The 26,254-nt window shown below is 47.1% G+C and overlaps 1 protein-coding gene across 1 annotated transcript in view; it reads right to left on the bottom strand.

Annotated features, from left to right (window-relative positions):
• The window catches only part of dock4b (dedicator of cytokinesis 4b), a gene marked incomplete at its 5' end in the record, with an annotated part of 122,481 nt that extends 97,178 nt beyond the window's left edge, over positions 1-25,303 (bottom strand). The window contains 7 exon segments of the mRNA XM_079755965.1: positions 477-498; positions 808-862; positions 1,419-1,459; positions 2,695-2,778; positions 23,302-23,319; positions 23,762-23,823; positions 25,206-25,303. Coding sequence (XP_079612091.1) covers positions 477-498; positions 808-862; positions 1,419-1,459; positions 2,695-2,778; positions 23,302-23,319; positions 23,762-23,823; positions 25,206-25,303 — 380 coding nt within the window.
• Positions 25,304-26,254: the final 951 nt, after the last annotated feature.

Genomic DNA, 26,254 nt, shown 5'->3' with positions numbered 1-26,254 from the left:
CCTGCAGGGTCACACAAACAGAGCAGAGACCTGCGTTACACATCACGCCCTCCTTCAATCTCCCGTGTGTCGCATAGCCGCGGTGATGACACGGGATAATATACGGTTGTATATTACCACATCAGAATTGTTCAAGTGTGAAACACACGGCAGGGCTTTGGAAAAATGCATTGAGGAGACCAACAATTGGAACAGAGAAAACGAGACGGAGAGCGAGAGATTGCTTTAAAATACATACATTTATGTGAAATATATGTGTCAAAGATATATATTTAAAAAAAAACATCTTTACAACAAAATAGTTTTTTTTTTATGTTTATACATCTGATGGAGACAATCTTAAATGAACGTATGCATATAGACTGAAATTATGAAAAGTAATCGCTTTGCACGTTTGCATACATTTGTGTGAATGTGCAAAAACATGTAGGATTGAACATTGTGTGACAGCAGCCTTCACTGAAGGGCCCACACACATGCGGAACGGCAGGACCCAGGCTGTCACAACACGACAAACAGCACATCATGGAAATGAAGCCCATTGTGTTGCAGGCACACGGGCAGAGACAGAGAGTACACATTTACAGAGAAGCAGAAAGACACAGATGAATACGTCTATTCCCATAAAGGAGGTACAGCGTGGCAATAGAATGGAGACAATACATGGCGCACACACACACACACACACACACACACACAAAACATACACACACACACACACACACACAGAAAGAGTGACCTCATAGATAATATAATAGACTGGGCAAACCCACACAAACACACACACACAGAGTGAACGTTGCTCACCTTTGTTCTTGATGTGGGCGCTCTTCAAGTGTATGTAGCTGCATGGGAAGATCCCCTTCAGAGGAAGAAGAAGAAGCCACACAGCGCTAATCAATAGCCTTCCTTCCTGCGCTATCGGAAGCATTTAGCGCTAACAGCCCTTAGCAGGCCCAATACTGGGAGAAGGCATGACGCTGCGTGATCAATACGTTGACCGTTGTTACTTAAAGTGCCTACTAGGGGGGGGGGGGGGGGGGAGAGAGAGAGAGTAGAGAGATACACATCCCCTGGCAATATATTAAAGGGTCCCTATTTTACCACCAGGTGTGAAGTTGGCTGTTCGTTAAAAGAAGCCATTTAAAAAAAACACATCCTCTGGTGACATCACAAGTGGCAGCGTCCAATCCGTCATGAGATCGATAAAGAGATCAACTACCTGGTGAACTGAACCACCTCGGAGTCTATCCATCCATCATGGACATGGATTGAACTTCACTCACCACAGTGAAGTTTATCGATTGCATTCGTATATACCTATATATATATTATTTATATATATATATATATATAATATATATAATATAGTCCCACATTTTGGTGTGCACATGCACACAGCCAAACACATCTCTCACCTTGGTGTTTGGGTTCTTCAGGATGAATCCACGGTACCAGCCTGCAGTAACGAAAAGACCAGAAGACTCCTTCTTTAATGTCATGTCAGTGGCTAGGGTGTGCCAACTGCCAACCTGGACGTAGGGTTAAATCCCCTACACCTACAGCCTGCTCACAGACATCCTAGAGAGCGGATCCCTGAATCCTCTACATGCTTCTCCATGGCATGCAGCTGAATGCACTGGAAAGCCATTGGATGAAAGCATCTTCGAAATGACTAGGGTAAGCATGAAAGATGGATTCTGAAATTGAAATACACAAGTAAGAGGAGGGAGTTTAGCTGCAACCACACAGCTTAAAGCCGAAGTATGGGAGGAATATTCATCAGAAGGACTGAATATATTTCCCTTAATAAAAGGGGTAATAGGGTGGATGTTTTATGACATATTTGGTCCGGGGCAAGAGCTGGAGTAATTACCAGCGATTATACTGTAAAGGAGATCATTTTTAAACCTCTGACCCGCGGTGAAATGATTCTTTGGTCTTTTATTGTGTGCAAGATATGAGTCATGGAGGGGGAGCCGAACCCGGTTCTTTGTTAGTGGTGGCGATGATCTAATACGTTCACCTATCAGCCAGCGATCCCGTGAGCTAATCCAAACTCATTTGCTTGGCTTACAACCAACTTAAGCAGCGGCATTTATCTCTTAAGTCTCGTGGCAGGAAGGCAGAGGAATTATTATTGGGATGTAAATGGCGCAGATAATCATAATCGGTCATGGATTTATTTGATTTATTTCCAGTTTGCCAAAAGCGCGGGAGACCGAGTTAAATATATTTGAATATTTTGAAACCTCTGGTCGGAAAAAAAAACGTCTAGAATAGGAGAGTTTAATATGGCACATTTATTCCATAATATTAGGACAGTACGGAAATACTGTCGAAAGACAACAATACGAACTACGAAATCAAGCAATGAAAAACCAATCCTTCTCCATTTGCCCCCCCCCCTTCTTTGTGTTTCACACGGTGGACAACGGCATGAGGCTCGAACGAATAAGGAAGCAAGACAACGGAAGAAGAAGCTGTGTGATTTGCGTGTATGTGTTCAAGCATGTTTGCATGTTTGTGTGTGCGTAAGTGTGCGTGCGTGTGTGAGTGTGTGTCTGTCTGTTTGTCTGTGTGCATGCGTGTGACGGTGTGCGTGTGCGCATGTGTGTGTGCTTGCATCTGTGTGTGGTTCTCCGTGCAGGTGCGTGTGCGTGTGCATCTGTGCGTGTGCGTGCATGCCTGTACCTTCGCATTTCTCCAGGATCTGCACCGTGTCTCCGATTTCCAGCGGGAGGCCGTGCTGAACGGTCCCTCTGAAGCTGGCCAACACTGGAGAGAGAACCACAAGACCCCGTCCGTTAGAGACAGGTGTGAAGCACCAAGACAGACGCGAGCCAGAGACACGTGAAGGGGAAAGGAAACAGATGCTTTGGAAGGAAAGACAGAAAACACTAGAAAGAAAGACAGAAAGAAATGCCAGACCAAGAGAGAAGGAAAGACTAAAAAGAAAGAGAAAGCTAGAGAGGGTGAGGTGAATGAGGAATTATGGAGAGGGGAAGAGCAAACAATTCACAAGTAATTCAAGAAATGTGAAGGGAACGGAAAAACAAGCGTTGCGAAAAAGATTAAAATGATGAAAAGCAAAAAAAAACTCAAGACATGCACAGAGAGGGAGACAAGAAGGACTCGGACAAAATGGAGGGCCCTCTGCATCGATTAGGCCGCGAGCAGCACTTAGCGCCGCTAGAGGCTAACCGCTAGCCCATCAGCGCAGAGGGGCGGTTGACAGATTCCCTGTCAGCCTCGGAGGGGTTGCGAGCCGAAACCGCCACTCCACTCCACCGGCCTCAGCCTAGATCCTCCAGCCAGATGACAGCAGGCCGGCTAAACACACGGCTGCATAAACAAGGACACGTAATTCACACATATTACCCTGAGGTTTGCGCTGTCACGTTGACGCAAGCATGGACACAAACACACACACACACACACACACACAAAGTTTTGCTCCGTAGGCACACGTGAACACTCTTTTTCGTAGTCTCTCGATTCACACTCTCTTTTTCAGTCTTCCAACCCTTGAGGTAAGTGGAGGTCGTCCAAGGCCATGTTATGCCAACTGCTCATCTGAATTATGAGAACGAATATTCATGGTCCAATCGATAAATCGGTTGGTTTCCTCAAGTTGTTTTTCGTCTCTAAATCTCAACCTTGTGATTGCTTTCCAGTTCTTTTGACATCTGGAAATGAAACCTGAATGATAATTTCCCCTTTCCTCCCACTTCCCACTAAGTCATTTTTAGAAGGCATTTGAATCCAAAGTAACCCACAGTGCAGTAAGATACATATGATTCATGAGAAGGCTTCTTTGGGCCAGGGCACCTGGCCATGTAGACCGCAGACATTGAGGGAATTGAACACGCAACCTTTTTGGTTGGGAATCCAAAACCTTAAGCACTTGTCCATCCTAATACAACATATTATTCTTTTACACACACACACACACACACACACACACACACACAGGCCAGGGCAAAGGGGAGTGGGGTTAGATGTTATGGGGGTGGGGGGGGAGATATTTAATTCCAGGAAGCTGCGGGGCCTGTCATATTAACATCGGAGGAGTTCACACAGTCCAAAAAACAGCACCCCTGGCTGACAGGTTCCTCCGTTAAACGGAAAACGACTTCAAAAGACTGACAGACAGAGTGCACAGAGTCGCCGGCTGCAGTCACGACAACCCAGCTGTGTGGAGGCACAGTGGAGGTAGAAATGAAAGGAAATGTGAAACATAATCCGACAAAGTGTGAGCGGGAAACGAGGGCCGGGGCGCTGAGATGGTGGCGTGTGAAAAACGAGACACTGCCATTTGAATCAGAACGTGCACACACGCGTATGTTCACCAACGCACACCGATAGACATTTCCACTAACTCATAGAAGTGAGTACATTCATTACTCACTTCTCATGAACCCCGAAGGAAATCTTCTGTGTAATCTGTTAAGTGTCGCAGATGGATAAAAATGTTATTACACATCAACCCATGGGATCAAGGAACCAATGAAAAGTTGAAGCTGCTGAATCCGTGTGTGTGTGTGTGTGTGTGTAGAATGTGTGGGGTCTTGATTACTGCTTGCTAGTGTGACCATTTCCCTTTGCAATTAATCCCAATTACGATCACTTTTGAAGATGAAACACACACACACACACACACACACACACACACACACACACACACTCAATATGTGTCAAGCTAAGGTATTATCCAAGTGACTTTCCTAGCTGCAGCAAACTAAATTATTCAGTTTAGAATCATCAGAGCAGGGCTAAAATTAATAGCTTCCCGTCAATAAATCCACAAACCAGCTGTTTCCCCATTTCCCACTGCTTATGTCTATTTGTCCGTTTTGCTGTATCTTGTCTATCTGTCCGTGCCAACTGGCTAGCGCCCTGCGGCGATGAGTCAAGCAGATCCAGAATGCTCCTCGCTTCTTCCACACCTGCAAGATGACAGGAGGTGTGACCAATCACAGCCAAGGAAATAAGAGCGAAAGGGCGGGGACTGTTAGGAGAGGTGGCTTCTGGTTGGATTAAGTATGTCCTCACGGCAGGGGTTTGGAAACGCATTTAGAAGGAGAAGGACAGCGAGAGAAAAATTAGAAAGCGATAAAGCCGTCTCCATCAGCAGAATACACGAAGAAAAGGCAGTAGGGAAATATACAACATAAGGCAGCACACAAAAACAAATGTGACACAAGCACACACACATTCACAGACACACACACACACAATGACACACACACACACGCACACACACGCACGCTCGCTCACAGTCACTGTCATTTTATTCAACTGGATACATGAATATATTAAACAGAACAGTCCTGCTGAAAAATACAAATGCAGAGACACTAGAGTCAAACCGGTGCGACCAAACACACACACACACACACACACACACACACACACACACACACACACACACACACACACATCTGGTAGACACATGCCATCACATCCCACAGAAAGAGGGAGAGGGAAATACAGGAAGTAAGAAGGAATCAAAGGCACAATGACATTCACAACCATCATTAGAACAGATGATGACATGACGAAAAAAGACGAGAAGAGAGAAAGAGAGAAAGACAGAGAGAGAGAGAGAGAGAGAGAGAGAGAGACAGATGAGAAGACAAAAGAGAGGGGGGGGAACACAGCAAGACAGAAAGACAACAAGGTGATGAAAGTGAACTAGGAAAAAATAGACAGCAAACAAGTAGAAAATGAAGTCAACACACACATAAGTCCGCAAGACAAACTGCATGTGCACAAATGTCAGAGACACAGAGAGAGAGAGAGCAAGAGAGAGAGAGAAAGAGCGAGAGCGAGTAAGCAAGAGGGAGAGCGAGCGAGAGCGAGAGAGAGAGAGAGCGAGAGCGAGAGAGAGCGAGAGCGAGAGAGCGAGAAAGAGAGAGAGAGAGAAAGCGAGAGAGCGAGAGAGAGCGAGAACGGGAGAGAGACTGCAGGGTGGAGTAGACTAATAACACCAGAGAGAGAGAGGTTGGTTAGCGTTGGTGGCTCCACACCGACACGCTGCGTGTCTCCTTTGAGTGGATTCACCGGCCAGCCGCCATCTCCATCGCCGTCAGCAACCCTTACCTCTCTCTCTACAGACGCGTCGGGAGGCCGACTTCAAGGCCGCCTCGTGGGCGGAGAGAAAATAACTCGTCCAAGCGGTCATAAGTATCATAATGTTCATCCTTGGCTTTACGATTGGTCAAGTGTTCGATAAAATTAGCTTTAAAAGTGTCTCGCACACAAATGTCAGCTTTTTTAAGAAGAGCCCGGATGATGCATTACTAGGTCAGGGTTGTTGACTCCGAGCGAGAACAACTTTGGATTCTGCTTTCAGACCCCAATTATAAACCATTTTCTTGTAGTGTCGTTGGCTCTGACGACTGAACCGTACCTGCTCATAATGTCCAATAGGCCTAAAGCATAAAAGCTTTTACTGTACGATGCTCATCCTGAATGGTATAGGATTTGTTGCTCTCTTAAAATGGTATATCACTGTATGAGATCACTGAATAGCTGATCACTAAAAAATGTGTCTTTGAATTGCAGGAATTGAATTTGACATCCGAGTGGCTGCGTTCAAACAAGGCCTTGCATTCATCATGCTAATTGTTCATTTACATAATTGGTTGTTTAGATTTCCCAGCTAATTCCGTGTCTTCTCAATGATAGAGAACATTCACTTACAAAACCGGTCGCTCGTATACACTGAACTTACAAGCAACCTTGTTTAACTGTAGTATTTATTCATCACGTCAACCTTTTCACCCAACGTGATTCACATGTAATTCAGATGAAGATACATGTCATAATGAACATGTAGAACATGAGGAAGACATCTTGTTTAAGGATGCCTAACAAACTGTGAACAATGGGGGATCGAACCCAGTACCTTTCTGGTTGGGATTCAAAAAGACAACCCCCAGAACAATTATTCAGTGCTTTCTGTCACTGCAAGGCTTATACCAAAGATTCCTTCCTCTGAACACATTTCTACCTCGTTTTTAATCCCATAGTCTGTTTTGATCTGTGCATATGTGAGTGTGCACACATATGTGAGTGTGCACACATATGTGTGTGTGTGTGTGTGTGTGTGTGTGTGTGTGTGTGTGTGTGTGTGTGTGTGTGTGTGTGTGTGTGTGTGTGTGTGAGTGTGTGTGTGTCACTAGGAAGTCTAATGGAGTGGATTATTTTTACATATGTTTTTTCACTCTGTCAGTGCCGGGACCTTTCAGAAACACGCGCCACGCTCCAACTCTCTTAAGCTTCTTAGAAACGGCCACAAACTGCCACCGGCTTTGAGCGAGAGCCAGAGATATATAAATAAATAAGCGCTGCTCGCTCCTCCTTCCTTGGTCGAAGGCATCCAGAGCCATTCAGGAATTGGAAGAGGTTGTATACGGACAGGGTGACCGGTGAAAGCATGGTTTTATGGTTGCAGAGAGGAGGATCTAATCCGGACTTAGATGATGCACTCCCAGCTAGGATTAGATCCCAATGTCCCTATACTTAACCTCTGGTCAGCATTAAGTAGGGCGTGCTCACCTGCTCAACAAATCCACTTATGATGAAAGCTTCTACTAAAGAACTAATAAACAGTAAAAGGCTTGGTGTAAAATCCAGTCTTTTTAGCCAGTCAAATGGAGATACGTTAAGGTTCAGAGATCAAAAAGGTTCCAAAGGGCGTACCCCCAAACGGGACCAAGCATCAACGAGTCACTGGTGGCGGATCTAAACCCACAGCCGATAAGCCACCGACACACCGGTAACAATCTCCAGAGAGGACCGCCAGGCAAACAGAGTTCAAAAGGATTCCCAGCGTTGCGCTCTAACCTCATTCCCCCCCCCCCTCGCCCTCTCCCCCTCCCCTCACATCTGATCCGGCACACGATCGACTCGCGCGATACACTCCGGTGGCGTTAATTATTCAATGTTTGGTGTTTAATATGCTAATCTGGGAGCGACCGAGAGCGAGGGGGGCGCGGTGCCGTGCACACCCAGGTGACATCCAAGGGGAAAGGGATCAAGGCACGGTGTGAGGCTCTGTGGTGGCGTGCATGAGGTGTGCACATGTGGGTGAGTGCCGAGGCATGTGATTGACTCCTCCCGAGGGAGGTGGCTCGATCAATGGGGGTCCCGCTGCAGTTTGTGATCCGGAAGTCTGTCGCGGCCACTCTGTGGTACGTTGTGAAAGCTACTGCAGAGATGCTTCCCCACAAATCCAAAAGAGACCTAAACTCACACCTTCTTTTTCACACCTTCTTCTGTCCAAAAATTAAGACCTAACCCAACCCTTTGGGTTAGTATCTATCTATCACCATGGATCAGAAGGTCTTTACTGTCTCAGCTATATCAATCCTTTGTTTTTATTCAAGGTTTAGGCAGGATAGGCAGAGTGTCCTGGACGAGATGGACCAGTAACATTAAGCGTGTTCAGACGTGCAGCTTAATGATTTTGGGTTCAATCTCCCAACGTCTGCAGTCTACCCCGTGTCATCCGTGATGCACGGCGCCTTAACCCCAACCTGTTCCTCCATGCGCTGTGTGGTCGATCAGCGAAGTCACAACTTTTCTCTGTTTTGGGACCTCAGTGGTGGAACGAGCTCCCTACCGATGTCAGGATCGCAGAGTCGCTCACCAGCTTCCGCAAAAGACTCAAAACTCACCTGTTCAGAGTTCACCTCGACTCTGCATAGAAACCAATGCACAGCCACCATTGAATGTTGTACGTCCTGGCACTTGTACATTGCACTTATTCAAGGTACTTAATTGTGTAGCATCTACAGTAGCTAGTATCATTGCTTTACACGGGGAATGGGTTAGCCTAGCGATTGTAATACTTGCACTTGGTTCTATGAACATCTTTACTGTACCGACAGCAATATATTGTTTCACTTCTTATGACAAATGTACTTATTGTAACAAATGCACTTATTGTAAGTCGCTTTGGATAAAAGCGTCTGCTAAATGCCCTAAATGTAAATGTGTGTATCACTGCACGCTTTGGGTCTGGTCATCGCCTTCACATGACTCACTGAGGCAGTATAATGCATGGGCCCAGAGGAGGTTTACCTCATCGTTCCTTCGGACATCGGAGACAGGAGCCTGAATCTGGTATTTCGATACAAAATCGCGGAACAGCTCACAGCCTAATGCGAGCGTTTGAATGTGCGCTGACTCTGAGCAAGTGTGTGCATGTGTGCATGTGTGTGTATGTGTGTGTGTGTGTGTGGGTCTCTGTCTGTGTGTTTGTGTGTGTGTGTGCGCGTTTGTGCGTGTGTTCAGGAAAGTGTCGACTATTAGGCCAGACCGAAAAAAATGAGAGCTATTACAGCGATGCAAAACGCGCAGACGAAACCAAAAGTCTTTTCTCCCTCTCTCTGGTGTACCGCTGTTTTTGCCACAATACAAAAACACTCTTGTTTCCTGTCCCTTCGCCCTATTAGGAGAAGTCTGACTGATCATCTCTCCACATTTCAAGAAGGTTCATGTTGATCATTCCCCTTACCAATGCACGAAATACCAGGACCCTTTTTTTCACACTCAAACACACACACATCACACTCAAACGCCAACCAACACACTTCCTCCCCCCACACAATCACACACACAAAATCTGAGTGCATTTGGAGCTGTCTCTTCTAGTACCGAGAGCTGAGAGCGAGTGTGAGGGACAGATTAAAGTGTTATATGTGAGTGTGTGCGAATGTGTTTGTGTGCGTGTGTCTGTGTCTTTGTAAATATATGTGAGTGTGTGTGTGTGGGTGTGTGCGTGTGAGTGTGCAAATTCGTTTGTGCGCGCGTGTGTGTGTGTGTGTCTTTGTAAATATATGTGAGTGTGTGTGTGTGTGTGTGTGTGAGTGCGCAAATGCGTTTGTGCGCGTGTGTGTGTGTCTTTGTAAATATATGTGAGTGTGTGTGTGTGTGTGTGTGTGTGTGTGTGTGTGTGTGTGTGTGTGTGTGTGTGTGTGTGAGTGAGTGCGCAAATGCGTTTGTGCGCGTGTGTGTGTGTCTTTGTAAATATATGTGAGTGTGATGTGTGTGTGTGTGTGTGTGTGTGTGTGTGTGTGCGCAAATGCGTTTGTGCGTGTGCGTGTGTGTGCACACAGGCTAAAAGGTGCTTTCCTGGGGATGAGCCAAGGATCCGAAGACAGGACCCGGTCACGGAGCTCTGCGCTGGGGCTTCCACGGTGCGGGGAGTGGGGCATGCTGGATGACTCACGGAGAGGCTCCAACACACACACACACACACACACACACACACACACACACACACACACACACACACACACACACACACACACCTACACAGATACAAACTATGTCGGTGATCAGAGATAAATATTCTAATGCATAAGCATTCTTTATAGGCATCTGTGTTATGTGTATGTGTGAAGCTGTAGGTGTGTGTTTGTGTGTGTGTGTGTGTGTGCATGTGCATGTGTGTGAATGTGCGTGAGGGTGCGTGCGTGCGTGCGAGCGTGCGTGTGGGGGATTTAAGTGCATATGATAACATACATATATTTACGGGAAAACAGACATCGACTGTCCGGGAGTTAGCTAGATAATGAAATGTCAACAGCAGTCCATGATACACACACAGACACACAATAGGGATTCTGACAGGCAGGGCAGACAAAAGGCATTCTGGGTAGTCAGCCATGGGGAACGGCTTTAACTTCACCTCCTCCGTTTCTGTGTGCCAGCGTCTCTTTCCAAACACCTCGTTCATCCCGATAGCCACCTCCACCAATCACAACGCCACAATAACCCTCCAATCAGGATGCTTCTGCAGGAGGTCAACAATGGCTGTCCATCAACTCTACCCACTGAGGAGGGAAAATATATATCTTCATGGGCACCTTCATTAAAACAAAAATCCAAGGTTTTTCTCAGAAAGAAGAAAAACAGCTTTCCGCGGGCGTGTGTGGGTGCGCGCGTGGGTGTGTGCATGCATCAGTGGATGTGATTGTTGGTGCGTGAGTGTGTGGGGTGCGTGCGCGAATGTGTCGGTGAGCGCATGGGTATGCGCGTGTGTGTGTGTGTCGGTTCGTGCGTGGGGTGCTTGCATGCGTCAGCGGATGCATTGTTGGGAACGTGTGTTTGTGGATGTGTGCGTGCGTGCGTGCGTGCGTGCGTGTGTGCGTGAGTGCGCCAGTGTATGTGTGCGTGTGTGGTTGTGAATGTGCGCCAGTGGATGCATGTGCGTGTATGAGAGAGATCATTTCAATTTTCATCAGATGGAATCTAGGAACCCGTCACTGGACTTCTGCTGCTGCTTTAATATATATAGACAGACACACACAAATATCATAGACGCACAAGCACACATGCACACACACACCCCCCCGACACCTCCTAGAGCAGTGGAGCGAGAGCTGTTCTGGTTTCCTGCAGCTATATTCAGAAACCAGTGAAACGCAAAGCTGATGCATTTCTCACCACGCAGCGTCCCAGCATGCATGCACAAAAGCTCTGTATGGTCCCTAACATATGCACAATCAATAGCAGGATCCATACAGAAGGGTAGAGGAGAGATATACATGTCCCTGTTTTACAGGTTTGCCAGTAGCATACCGATTCACAGAACAGAAGAGATACAGCCTAGAATAAATACTGCAAAGGTTGGAGGGTTTTGCCTAGAACGTGAGGGATCTCGGAACGTGGATGTTTCTTTGTTGTCGTCAATATGCTCATGAGCTCTAATGGGTCAAAGGTGAGCGTTAAGTCATCGTTATGTGTATATGGACAGAAGGCCGACGAAGGACAGTGACCTGGAGAGCTCAGAGTTGATGGCGGGTCTATCACAGATGACTCAGATTAAAAAGAGAAATATAGGGCAGTGTGCTAAAGTTATCCAGTCTCCCTCCTCGCTAATCCCATTCTGCATGCGTGCGCGTGTGTGTGCACGTGTGGTTTCAGCCACCGCTAACGTAGCCATATGCTAAACGTTTATCTGCAGTAGCATGTTAGCAGATGTACACTCAGAAATAACCCCTGGCTTTATTTTATCATGCACGATCTGTTACATCTAACAATATGTGTTTCAAAGTGGGGTACTTGTATTTCTCATAGGGTTGACCTACATCAAGGATTGTTTTGAAATCTGAAGCATTTAAAATGGTGTGTATGCGTGGCACGTCTGGTAAATGGAAGTAGGGGAGGGGGTGTGCTGGTAGTATAGCACAGTGTTTCTTTAATGTCTATCCAATGAAAGAAGATTTGGATCACAGTCTGAAGGAATTGATAGAATTGAGACCCGACTCTCACACATCCAGGCCAAAAGTGTGTGCTGTCATTTTTTATAACAGCGATTTATAATAGCCTATCCATCTCCGACTAAATGGATGTGTATAGACACACACACACACACGCGCACGCACGCACGCACGCGCGTTGGCAGGTGTAATCGCAATTTAATATTGATTTGACGTTATCATAGCGTAAAGTCATGTCAATAAAGTCTGGTTATTCATGGGGGGGGGGGGTGAGAGAGAGAGAGAGAGAGAGAGAGAGAGAGAGAGAGAGAGAGAGAGAGAGAGAGAGAGAGAGAGAGAGAGAGAGAGAGAGAGAGAGAGAGACAAAGACAGGAAATTCGAGGCTAATATTACTGAAGTGGAGGAAAGGAAGAGAGAGAGAGAGAGAGAGGAAGTAAAACTGTTTAATCAATGCGGGTAGATGTTTGAGGGTGGAACTTATCTACAGATGCAATCAGTACAGTAACGTGAGAATGTTGTTTCATAAACAAAGAAAATCCCAAAGGCACTCTATTTCCATCAAAACCACACCACAGACAACCGCACCACACACACACACACATTTGAGATGGCAGGTAATCATTTCACAAGGATATCCCTGACCAATGTAATGCCAAGAGTTTTACGCAGAAACAGAGATTTGTACACACTTTTTAATGTTTGATATGGATTTCACTAATCTCTCTTGCTCCCAAACACACACACACACACACACACACACATAGGGAGGATAACAGAGACAGGTAACCTTTCACAAGATGATGAAACCATTTGCAACCCGGTCGTCCCAAAAAAAGCGTTTTTAAGAGGAATGTTTAAATAACGCACACACACACACACACCCACCCACCCACCCACCCACCCACCCACCCACCCACCCACACACACACACACACACACACACACACACACACACACACACACACACACACACACACACACACACACACACACACACACGTGTATGTGACTATAAATTGAGGAGGTGGGATGGAAGATGAAATAAAATTAATTATTAAAAAGATAAAGATAATGAAAAGGAAAAGCGGTCACCGAAAACTGCATCTACGAGAAGCCCCCAGGACCTACATGAACATGTGAACCGGACATACGTGGGTTGAATCATAAACACGACTGCATAACTGTAAAGTGTGTCTGTTCGATAAGCTATGTTTCATTAAAACCATTAATCTTGGGACTTGTATTGAGATAAGAAACAAAGAGAACTGAAAACCCCCAAGAATCTATTATTTTAAATCTTCCAAAACAACGCTGTTATTGAATACACCCTGATTCAAGTCTTTATTCTATCAGAGAACGCCCTTATTTTTCCGTACCGTTTTCATAAACAATTGAATGATTTGCTTGACGAGTTGCGCTCTTATTGTGACGGCCTGACTGTAGCGCTGTGTCAAAACTCTCTGACTCTCTCTTCCTGACTCTCTGTTTATCTCTATTTCAAACAGTCCTTTCTCAACAAATATCCTCTCTCCGGGTTTACTTTTATGAACGCAGTACAATCCCCCGGGGAAGACGCACATGAAGGAAGGAGTGTGTAGTTCCGCAGTTGAAGAGGCGGAAATGACAGTTTGAACAGAGCTAATTAATCCTTCAGAGAACGGAGGGTTTATCCACCCCGAACAGGAGTTCAGCTCCGCGCTGAGATCCAGAACGAGTCGCCTATCAGTGGCGATGACCTGTGGTTATCAGAGTGAAAGGAGGGCAGTCGACACCGACTGTACTGAAAACAACTCTGAACCTCCTGATGAAAAAATCAATCGTTCATCACAGCGATGTGACTTGAAGTGGACTTCCCCATTTTTCATGTTGGAGCAGGACGGGGTCAGGACGCCATGGCCTTGCTAAAGGATGCATTGGCTCCATTTGCGGCTGTGGGCTTCGATCCTAGAACCTTTGGGCTGTGGGTCAAACACCATAAGCAGCAGACTATCCTGATGTTAAGATTTGCATGCATCAAAGGACCTGGAGATCACATCGACGTACTTCTACTTAGATAATGTAGGATTTACAACCCAAAAGTGTTCAAGTGTCAGACAGCGCATGCCAGATGAAATTGATTATTTCCATTAAAAAAAAGAAGAAGCATACTCAGTCATTGTAATCTAGAAGTGAGTATGCCTAAATGTACATGCCCTTTAACATTTTTCCATGTTATGATTATTACTTTTATGCTGCAAGTTTAGCTCAGGAACAATACTATACAATGGTGTATTCCCTTTTTGCTAGTTAAAGCACAATGAAATGGTTAATTAATTTTGAAATGGTTAATTCTAAATAATGTTTAGGTATTTTTTGTCATCTGCACTTATTATTGGATCGTTATCGAAGCAATTGGATCAATATCGAATCGAAATCGAATCGAATCAAGACCTAAACAATCTAATTGAATTGTGAGGTACCTGGCAATACCCAGCCCTACTAATGAGTAAGCATTTAGCATTAAGCATGAACTTGAATCTGAAATATCAACAACTTCAATGTCGAATGTATTCAGAGTCAAAGCCCCAACAACGCATTGAGTCTTGCATGAGCATGGCTGCAAAACAAACACACACACACACACACACACACGCGCCCGCGCGCACAGCCTCGATGCTAAGCAGTGTGCATACACCCGCACGCTTTGAATGAAAGCCTCCTTCAACATCGCCAGGAAACTCGGCTTTTCATTAAACGCGGGCGTGTGACGATTTGCGCGCTGATTAGCCATGTTGGCTAGCCGCCACAGCTAGCACCCGCCGCGACCACCGGTAGCGCCCATGATGCCTGTAATTGCGGGGGTCGGTTCAAAGACGCCCAACGCTGACTCAGAGCGAACGAGCATTCACAACACGGCAAGAAACATTCACCACATGGCAAAGTGCGTGCATACAAACAAACACAAACACACAAACTGAAGCGAGCGTTTGGCGGACAACACAATGGGGTCGAAGGGAGGGGGCGGGGGGTTATGCCCATGCGGATGGAGATTAAAAGCAGCGTCCCTGAATGAATAGAAATACAAAATACAGAGAATAACAACAATAGCCTGGGATGTGTTGGGCAGCACTCCTCTTCAGTCCCCAGGGCACGGTGCTGTTATGGCCTGGCAAGGGCGATTTTTAACTTTTGGTTGCATGAGTACTTCATGCAACCTGTGTGTCTGTCTGTGTGTGCGTGCGTGCGTGCGTGCGTGCGTGCGTGTGTGTGTGTCTGTGTGTAGTGTTGCATAAACATGACAAAATAAGAGGATGTGTTCACATCCGTCCCCCTGGGCGGGCGTGCCTGCCTCGCTGCCTCTGCTGATTAGCGAGCCCCCCATCTCACACGCCCCCCCAATACACACATATCCCTGGGCAGTGGGCACACACAAACACACACACAAACACACACACACACACACACACCCCTAGGCTCAAACACACACACACCCCTGGTCACACACACACAAACACATACACAAACACACACCATGACACACACACACACACACACACACACAAATCAACCCCATGGCACTCACTTACAGACTCACACACACCCCTGGGTACACACACACCCCTGGTAACACACACACACACACACACACACACACACACACACCCACACAAAGCCCATGATACACACACATATAAACACACACAAACAGACACACAGAAGTAAAGTGAAGTGTGTTAGCATCACACCATTGATGTCTAAGGTGTTCACAGCTATGGATCTGATCGGTTGGTGGACTTAAAAGCCCTTCAAGTTGGACTTTGGGTTGGTGCACTTAAATTCCAGCCACCCACAGGCAGACAGAGGAAGTGGTGAAGGGGTAGATGAGAGGAGGGGGGAGGGGCAGAAGTAAAGGGAGAGGAGACCGCAGAGATCAGCCTGGGTAGGCTGTCGCAATCTCGTTACCACGGCGATGATGTGCGTTTCCCATCTGTAATAGGTCAGCCCTTACATCAACTCCCGGTTTGTGATTAAAAATGTAGATACTGCCACTCATCTAGATGACAGATTGATGGACAGCGTCGGAAATACCCGTGGAGAGGATATGGCTCTGAGCAGCCATCAGGGGGACGTGATAAGGTGACAAAACCAGTCCAAGGCTGCCTGCAAATGGTACAGGGACTGCATTTGTATTGCGCTTTTCTAACCAGTGGCCACTCGAAGCACTTTGCAATTACTGCCTCACATTCATCTGTTCATGCGCACATTCAGACACCGACGGCGGTGTCAACCATGCAAGGCGACAGCCAGCTCATCGGGAGAGGTGCCTTGCTCAGGGACACCCCGATACTCAGCTAGAAGGAGCCAGGGATCGAACTAGCGGCCTTCCAGTAGCGTCAACCTGCTCTACCTCCTGGGCCAGTGCCACCCTTAAAAAAAGGACAGCAAAGAGAGCAAACAGGGGGATATGCAAGGCAACACTGGAAAAAGTAGCTTGTTTTCTCTCCTCAAATAATAGCTGGCTCCAGGACTCTCGTCCTCAAACGCCTCGCTCTACAGCTGAAACAATTATGTTAATTATATTTTGCTCCGACGCCCCCTTCTCTCATTAGCTTCTACAGAACCCAACCGCCACAAGCCAGGGGCGAAATAGTTTCGTTTAGTTACATTTAGTCGGATGTTCAGCTGATAAGACATAGACTGAAAAAACGAATTCAACAAAGAACCTTACGACATAAAGGGGGTTTACGAGGAATAGCAGTCACACCGTGTTTGGTTAAAGTCAGACATTTGCACATTCTGCATTCCACTGTCTACGTCTATGGTCTTTACTCTCCATTATTCTGGTGTTTCTTTCTTTCTTTCTGTCTGTTTTCAAAGCAGCTCAGAGACAGGCAGTGAGGGAGTCAGCTTGTAAGGAGGGAGAGGGAGAGACAGAGACAGAGAGAGAGAGAAAAACGGGGACATCAGCAAGAGAGGCTGACATAACTGTGAGAGAGAAAGGGAGTGAGCAACAGAGAGAGAGAGAGACATAGAGCAAGACAAGAGTGAGAAAGACATACAGCGACACAGAGAGAGAGAGAGAGAGAGAGAGAGAGAGAGAGAGAGAGAGAGAGAGTGAGAACAGAAGCGCCTGTGAGCATGTCGAGTGCATTAAAAGGCATGGGAGGTGGATGAAAAGAGCCCAGTGTATGGGATGCATTGCTGTGCGGTGCTCCGGGACCCAGAGTGTGGCCCCTGAACGCAGACCTCCACCCTGCCTTCAGATGAGGCTTTCAGAGTCACTGCCGGGAGCGAAGCGGGGGGCCCCCAACCACCACGCGGTAACATGTCCAGAAAGTGCATGGAAAAAAGAAGACACGCTCCTGCATTACACACACCGCAAACACAAACAAACAGCCAACCAACCACCCACCCATCTGCATTACACACACACACACACACACAGTGTGTGTGTGTGTGTGTGTGTGTGTCAGATTATTCATACGCACCTACACATGCACAAATAAATATAAACACCACCCACACACTTTCCTACAGATTCTAGGAAAGTGTGCAGCACACTACAGAAAAAGTGTGGCTGTACACACACACACACACAAAGACACACACACACACACCTCCTCCTAACTGACACATTCCCACCAAATGAGCAGCCTTATCACGCGCAGATGGCAGGTGCTACTCAAACACAGCCCACTGGAGCGTCCCTTATTATTAAAGCAAACCAGCAGGCCTTCTGGCCCCACACCAGCACACACCAATCTGCCATCTTGAGCATAGCAACCCCCCCGATCCGCCCAACCAACAAGACACAAGCTAAGAATAGCTCGAGTCATAAATCAAGCCAATCAGAGGGAGCCCGGCGATGACAATAGGGGAAGGCAACACGAATGTGGCTAACAGGGCTAATGGAGCTAGAGTCAGTACTCACGTCTATGCTAGTAGCGCTAATGATGTGGTATTAGCATACTAGCCAAGCCGATGTGGCTAACGGTACATGTGTTGCTAGCAGTTTTAGCTAGTAGCTAAAGGGGCCAACAGCAGCATACAAGGGCTGCTAAGTGGATGGAAGGTTGGATGGATGTCTATGGAGACTTGGGGAGAGATGGAAGGGATGGATGGAAGTCTTTGGAGACTTGAAAGATGGATGGCTGTACCACTGAGGGTACCGGGATGGCTGTACCGGTTGAACTGCTGAAAACTGCATTACAAGCAATCAATTGTAAAGATTCCCGTATAGATCTGCTTTGGTATGGCCGGCCTGTTTAAATCAACATTACTCAGTTAAACTTAAGTGACATGTGACTGCTTGTGCTTTTATTTGATTGGTCGCCCGACAGATTGACGGATCAAGATTCTATAACTAGAATAACGGCAATATTGGCAGTACGGTTTATCTTGTGGATTTGGCGCCACAAATTGCAACGTCCATCTGGTAGAAGAACAAAGATATTAGGCAAAAGCCACCGAGAAGCTCCAGAGGATATAAGGAAGGAGGAGAGGGATAAAAAACATAACGAGGAACAAAACCTCATGGAGACACATTTTACTGTAGTCCAAAAGGCAGGGGCGCTGTCAGCCTCATTAAGGTCACTCAAACCATCCATCCGGAGTGTTCTGATCCGACACGTCTGCTGTGATAGCTGACCGTGTCCATCCCGCTGTCTTACTAGTGAACGCTGCGTGTCAGTCACTCCCTGTCATTTGTTTTCATATCTGGGAAAACTGAACCGTGAATCTTTAAACCGGTATGCTGCAACGTAGCCGACCCGTTTAGTCAGAAAAGAGGAGTAAAAAGAGGCAGAATTCGAGCATTGTTATGATGATATCTAGCTTAAACGTCCAGGAAAGAGCTTCAGGAGTTCAGCCGTGTGAATGTGGAGCCTCATTAGTACTTGATTTAAGTCAAGTTCCAAACGTATAAATCCAAAAGGAGTAAAGCAATGAATAACTGAATATCATCGGAAAGACTTTTACGACAAAGATCCATCCTAGTTATTCTTCCTGGTTGCATTAGCTTTGGCTTCTCTTCTCTCCCTCTCTCTCCAAACATATTCGCCCATCTTGGGAGAAGTGTCACATTAACATACGTTAACCTCCACCTGGCTTCAATTAAACCCATTTCCCAACACAAAACAACCCCATCGTACAAAAATGGAAATAAAAGGAAACATAAAATCTCGGATCCAACAGTCCTGATATTACATCAGATGAGAACTTCTGGGGGGTGAGAGCAGCCTGCCCACAGTGAAGCCACGCTGTACTGTAGAGACGCTGGAGCATCACATAGTAACATCTGAGCTACGGGACGTTATCTGCAGTGGTGATTCCATCTGCTTGCGTAACTATCTCTCCAATGTTTCGGTTTGGATTCTAGGAATAGACAGCTCTGAGAGAGGAGTGGAAAGGAGAAACAGGAGGAGGAGGAGGAGGATAGAGAAGAGGAGGAGAAGATAAAGTTGATGAAGAAAGAAAGAGAAGGGAGAGGATGATGATGATAGGACAGAGGAGGAGTAGAGCAGATATGATGATGGGAGAAAGAAAGGCGAGGAGAGAGGAGGAGGAGGTATATGATTAGTGGAGGGGAAGAGCGTGGTGGAGGAGTTATAAGAGAGGTGAAGAGAGGAGAGGAGAAGAGAGGAGAGGAGGAGAGGTGAAGTGAGGAGTAGGTAGATGATAGGGAAGACGAGTCATGCAGTGGAGGAGTAATGAAGAGGAAGGGGGAGGAGAGGAGGAGGAGGTTGATGATGGGAAAGAGGAGGAGGAGTGGTGTGGAGGAGAGATCTGACAGATTGTGGGTGGTAGGGTGGGGTGGGGGGGGGGGGGGCTAGAATCAACAAGGCAACCCCCCGGCCTCAACACTGACTAAAACCTGCGCCGCGCACAAACTCGGCAGCCTGCTCTACCGGCACAGAGTGTATGCGGTAGTCAGCAACACACGCGCGAAAAAAATAGACTCCACTGTTTACACTGTTGTGAGGGCGGCGGTGTCGAACTCCCAACAGCTCCAAAACAATCAGCTATCAAACCAAGAAAAAGAGAAAAACGATTGCGTAACAGCATTTCGGACTGTTCCTGCCTGCATCCAAATGTCTGATTATCTAACCACTGCGGGCATCGCCGCAGAGCTAAAACAACCCCGGTGAAAGGAGACAAGCACTGGGAGCAGGGAAAGGGAATGAACGCAGGGAACCAGGAATTTGGACAAGTATGTAACCTGTCATCCAGCTAAACCCTCAGCCACAAAAATACTACTTTTTATTTATTTTATTTTTCCATGTCATGCATTCCACGTTCTGCCGACCTCAAAAAGGCAATCTGACGCATGGCCAGCAAGAAAGATTGCTTGGACATGGAAAAAGTGTGCGTGTGTGTCTGTCTGTCTGTCTGTCTGTCTGTCTGTCTGTGTACGTGTCTCGGATTGGCATTCTTCCGTTAAATAATCAGACCGTTAATTACATGCGAGAATGAGTGTTGGAATCTGTGTTGGATTCCATACAGTCTGCGCTGTGGTTCTATGGTTCAATTTACAAATATAATGATAACTGCGACCCCACAAACTATAAATCACAGAAACACCGAAAAATCAATGGTCCATTCAATGGGCCGAATCATCTCCATTTCGACCGCCTCCGTATATTTAAATTCTGCTGCCAAAACAACAGTTAATGAGAAGCCTTCCATGATTTACTTAAAAGAACAGATAAACTCAATGTGTGAAAAACATATTATTGAAAAGATACCTGAACGAATGTGCAATTGTTTCTCAAGATGTACTTTCTCACCCTGAATTGGAGAAGTGTGCTGCGGATTTAAATTGGATTTCATTGTTTATTGTTAGTTTCTTTTGGTAAACTGACTGAAACTGAATGGCCCGTTTGAAATGCCTGTTCCTTAAAAGGTGTTCCAAGCTATTGAATGAATAAGGTACACTGTATCCAATGTTTACATCCAATGCCACCAAGCTAAACATGCGGCTCAATGAATATCTTGCTTGTTGTGTCTAGCCGGCTAATTCCCTCATAACGGGTCATAACGAACGAATCAGTTCTACCACCGCACAACAATTTCAACGTATGGACCCCAATGTGTGTGTGTGTGTGTGTGTGTGTGTGTGTGTGTGTGTGTGTGTGTGTGTGTGTGTGTGTGTGTGTGTGTGTGTGTGTGTGTGTGTGTGTGTGTGTGTGTGTGTGTGTGTGTGTGTGTGTGTGTGTGTGTGTGTGTAGCCACGTGCACTTGGCTGAACATTCCAGCAGGGCTAAGGGCTTCAGCTGTCGCCAGGCTATTTTCCTGTGGCACCACATGCCTTCGTCGGATCACGAAGGATTACTCCCAGGAGGGCGAGAGACTACGGGTGCACATAGAGAGAGAGAGAGAGAGAGAGAGAGAGAGAGAGAGAGAGAGAGAGAGAGAGAGAACCAGGGGGAGAAAGCAAATGACAGGGAGAGTGACAAAGAAATCGAGAGAGAGAGGAAAAGAAAGAGAGAAGGAAAGAGAGAGAGAGCAGGACCACGGCAGAATGCAGACAAAGAGGAGAAGAAGGAGAGAAGGAAGGAGAGAAAAGTGCCTCGGGTTTTGGACCAGCATCTTCCAGGAATGGGATCTCAGTGGAGGGCAGAACCGCGGAATGGATCTGTGTGTTTGTCGAATTCAGACCACGAACAGGGCACTCTGTGGAACGCCAAGAGCCACACCACTGCAGGCAGACATACGGTGCCGGAGAGAGGCAATATACATGGACAGATGATCGCAAAGCCTCTCTCTCACTCTCTCTCTTCTCTCTCTCTCTCCTCTCTCCACGTCGCACAAAATAATTAAGAGCTACGTCGATGTTCATCTCCAAGGGACAGACCCCCCCCCCCCCCCCCACACCCTGCTACGCGCTGAGGGAGATGCTTCACACGGCTGGTTCAGCTCCTGCCTTTGGTTTTCATCATCCATTACCGACACTATGAAGAGCAAAGCGAGAGAGAGAGAGAGAGAGAGCTAGAGAGGGAGAGAGGGGGGGGTTCTTCAATTTGTTTCATAATAGCCCTCATCTTGTCTGGGGAGGGGATGGATGAAGCAAGCGAGTGAGATATCTAATTCCCCCCCACCCCACACTTTCATGGCCTGCCGATTGAAATGAGGGAGGAGCGAGAGATGTCACAACGGTTTAAACCGAGCTAATTCTCACACAGCGGGGGGGGCGATTGCGGGAGGAGGGGGAGACACTGTATGGGCACAGACAGGCAGAGAGAGAGAGAGACTGAGAGAACATGAGAGAGAATGAGAGGGTGTGAGAGAGAGAGAGAGGGTGTCAGAGAGAAAGAGAGAGAGAGAGAGAGCAGGAGAGTGAGTGAGAGGGTGTGAGAGAGAGAGAGAGAAAGCGAGAGAGTGAGGGAGAAAGAGATAGAGATAGAGATACAGAGAGACTGCGAGAACGTAACCAGCTGTTTCATATCGACATGGACTAATCAATACTGAGGCGTTCGGAAGAAAGTTGTAAGGGGGGGGTTGGGGGTGAACAAAAATATATAAATAAAAAAGGAAACTGCCCCAGTTTACTGATTTAGGTCAACGTTCGCCATGCGAGGCCTCTGCAGCTGCCTGTAATTAAATAAAAGTGGTGGAAAAAAGTCAACAGAAGCGTGTGATGGGGTTCAGCAGGAGTGTGGCGGGATGGGGTAGGAGGAGGAGAAGAATGCCTCTGGAGCGATTCATTTCATCTTCCTCCGCCCACTCTGCCAGCATGCAAGGTACCGTCACACAGAACCGAGAGAGAGAGAGAGAGAGAGAGAGAGAGAGAGAGAGAGAGAGAGAGAGAGAGAGAGAGAGAGAGAGAGAGAGAGAGAGAGAGAGAGAGAGAGAGAGAGACAGAGAGAGCGAGAGAGACAGAGAGAGAGAGAGAGAGGGAGACGAGAGAGACAGAGAGCGAGAGACGAGACAGAGAGACAGAGAGATGAGAGAGAGCGAGAGCGAGAGCGAGAGCGAGAGCGAGAGAGAGAGAGAGAGACTAGAGAGAGAGACGAAAAAGAGAGAGAGATGGAGAGAGGGAGAGAGAGAGAGAGAGACAGCTTCATTGCATCCCACTCACTCATACCCTCTGGGATGTAATGAACTGCACAACGCAGACACATGGACATACAGGGTCTCACAGGGACACATTGGGAGACGATGGAGACGCAAAGGCATGTAGGGACATCGCAGTTTAACTGGACATGCAGGGACTTATATAAGGGCATCCGGGACACATTAGGAAATCCTGGACATTGAGAGGCATACAAGGACATAATAGACCTAAAAAACAAGACATATAACGATATCTTGGTCGTGCAGGGACAAATAAGGACATCCTGGTCCTGCAGCCACAAACCAGACACAAAGGGACACACAAGGACATCCGGGCACTCAATGGCCCTCACAGGGACACGTCGTTCATGGACAGCGGGACACAGCGACTCGCGGCCTGACGCACAAGATGGCCTCGCCAGCTGGGGTGCCACGAGGGGACCTCCGGGGGCATCGGCCCAGGGTTTACATCACACATCACGATCACTCACACGCAGACACCAGCCACCAGCCACTGCCTCTCTGGAGTGTCAGCCTGTTAGCCCCGCAGGCCCTGGTGGGAGACACAACGCGCGGGGGTGTCGTAACGCATTTGCGCGACGGTGGAATATGCATGAGCTGAGCGGGGCCGCAGTGCAGACGTGTTTGCGGCGCGTCTGCAGGACAATGCAAAGTCATTCCCCCCCCCCCCCCCAGGAGCGCGCAGAGTGTATTCCTGGGTGGCGGGGAAGGGAAGGTTGTGTGCGTGAGTGTGTGTTTGAGTAAGTGTTAAGAGTGTGTCTCTGCGTGTCTGTGTTTGTGTTTTGTGTGTGTGTCTGTGTCAGTGTGAGTTAGTGTGTGCGTTAGTGTGCGAGTGTGTGTGTGTGTGTGTGTGTGTGTGCCAGTGTGTGCGTGTGTGTGTTGTGTGTGTGTGAGCGTGTGTGTGTGCGTGCGTGTGCTGGCTGGCTCACAGCAGACACACTGCATTAGGGCAGCATGTGTAAAGAGGATTATGGCAGCCGTCCAGATGAAGTCCCTCTGAGGGGGGTGGGACTTATGGGTGACGCAACAACAGCGGCCCGACGAGGCCTGGAAAACATTGTCCCCGTTCTGCGTATCGATTGGAGCTCCGTACGGATGGCCATCACTATCACATGGACCTTCGACCCCTGCTGGGGGGAAACGGCGCCATTGTTGTGGGGTGTTCGTTCAGCATCCTGTCTTTAGACTCAATGAAGACAGCATATGTGTCTCATGGTCTTTCACAATAGACGACTGATACTGTCACTATTTATAAAGGACACTCTGGATCATAGTATAATATGATCGTATAGTATATTGTTTTAGTCACTAATGAGCTGGTAGAGGTTAGAGCATCTGAACATAATATAGAGAAACGTGTTTATACTTTATTTATCTTACATTGTGTATGTACTGTAAGTGTAAGAATACAACTGTGTGTATTTACTTGTACAGCACATTTTTGTATGAATGTATTATTATTATTATTATTATTATTATTATTGTTTCTAGCTGTATTTTGTATGTTCATGCATTGTTATCTTTGTAAATGTATAAAGGGCTCTCTTTGGAAAATAGTTTCTAATCTCAATGAGACTCATTGAGTCATTGAGAAAGGTCAAATAAAAACTTCTAACCCAGAAGCTGTTGATAACCGGTATACCCTAACCCCCACACTATCCTCTCTCCTTTGGCTGACTATGTGCTGACCTTCGCTAATGCTTGCAAAGGTACATGATCATCATCATCATCATCATCATCATCATCATCATCATCATCATCATCATCAGTTTCAGCAACATAAGCAGGCAGGATGGGGTGGGGGAGGGGGAGGAAGTCTACGATGACAAATCGTCATGCCACGAGCGACTCTGGGTGCAAAAATGCCCATTTGTGCGTAAGTATTTTTAGCCCTGCCGCGTGCATGATGCCTACACAGCAGCCGCCTGCCGTCGGCAGAGGAAGCAGGCAGCGGCCGAGGAGAAGTGGACGGAGGTAGGGAAGGGGAAGGCAAAGGGGTGAGACAGAGTCATCTGACCAGCATCTGGCCTCTACGTGGACGTGTTCCCGTGGCTGCTCCTTTCCTTGCATTGTACCTGGAGCAGAATATACTGCAGGAGCTGTTGGCACAATGCCACATTCGTCTTCCTCCCAGCGGTCAAACTGGGAGTTCCTCATCAGGTGAAAAGCGGATGACCACGGCAGGAGATTAATGGAATTTAGGATTGAGGAGATTTCAGCTGAATCCAACAGTTCCTTTTTGGCGACACACGTCATAAACAAACAAGCAAACAGGTAAAGGTCAGGACATCTTGGGTAAGGAATGCGTACGGGTAGTCAACGGCAACGCACATCAGGGAATCGAACCAGGGACCTTTCGGCTGAGAGTCAAACACTCTAATGTCTAGACTACCCTGACTCTAGTGTGCCAGTAGTCATAGCGACATAGAGAACGGCGCTGCAACGTGACAAAGATGATGATGTCAGCAGATCGGGACACATCTCTCAAAAGGAGCAAGGTGACCTTGCATGGTGTGTAGAAGGTTATACACATGCACAAACACCAAGATACACACACATACACACACCAACCCTCATTACACACACACAAACACACACACACACACACACCAACCCTCATTACACACACTACCCCCTGTTATTCGTCAGCCTGTTCAGCGTTTACGCCTCATGTCCTCAATTTTCAAAGAAACCCAAATAGATACATCATGAAAGCAACACTCTTTCAGAATAAAAGCGCGCCCTGAGGGCTGAAAGCCGACGCGGACGCAAGGTCAACAAGATCAAAACACCACCTCTGAAAGGTCACGGGGTTGTGTGCCGCATGGAAAAGAAGAAGAAGGTGAGAGAGGGGTAAGGGAGACATACATCATTGATCAACCATCGGCCCTTCGCCGATTCCATACGCAAACAAACCCACGCTGAAGCGCCTTGCGCGTTTCTATTTCCGTGTCTCGGCGGCC

This window comes from Pollachius pollachius (genome assembly GCF_949987615.1).
Source record: "Pollachius pollachius genome assembly, chromosome: 18".
NCBI lineage: Eukaryota > Metazoa > Chordata > Actinopteri > Gadiformes > Gadidae > Pollachius > Pollachius pollachius.
The sequence above is the reverse complement of the archived record's forward strand: the minus strand, read 5'-3'. Positions and strand labels throughout refer to the sequence as shown.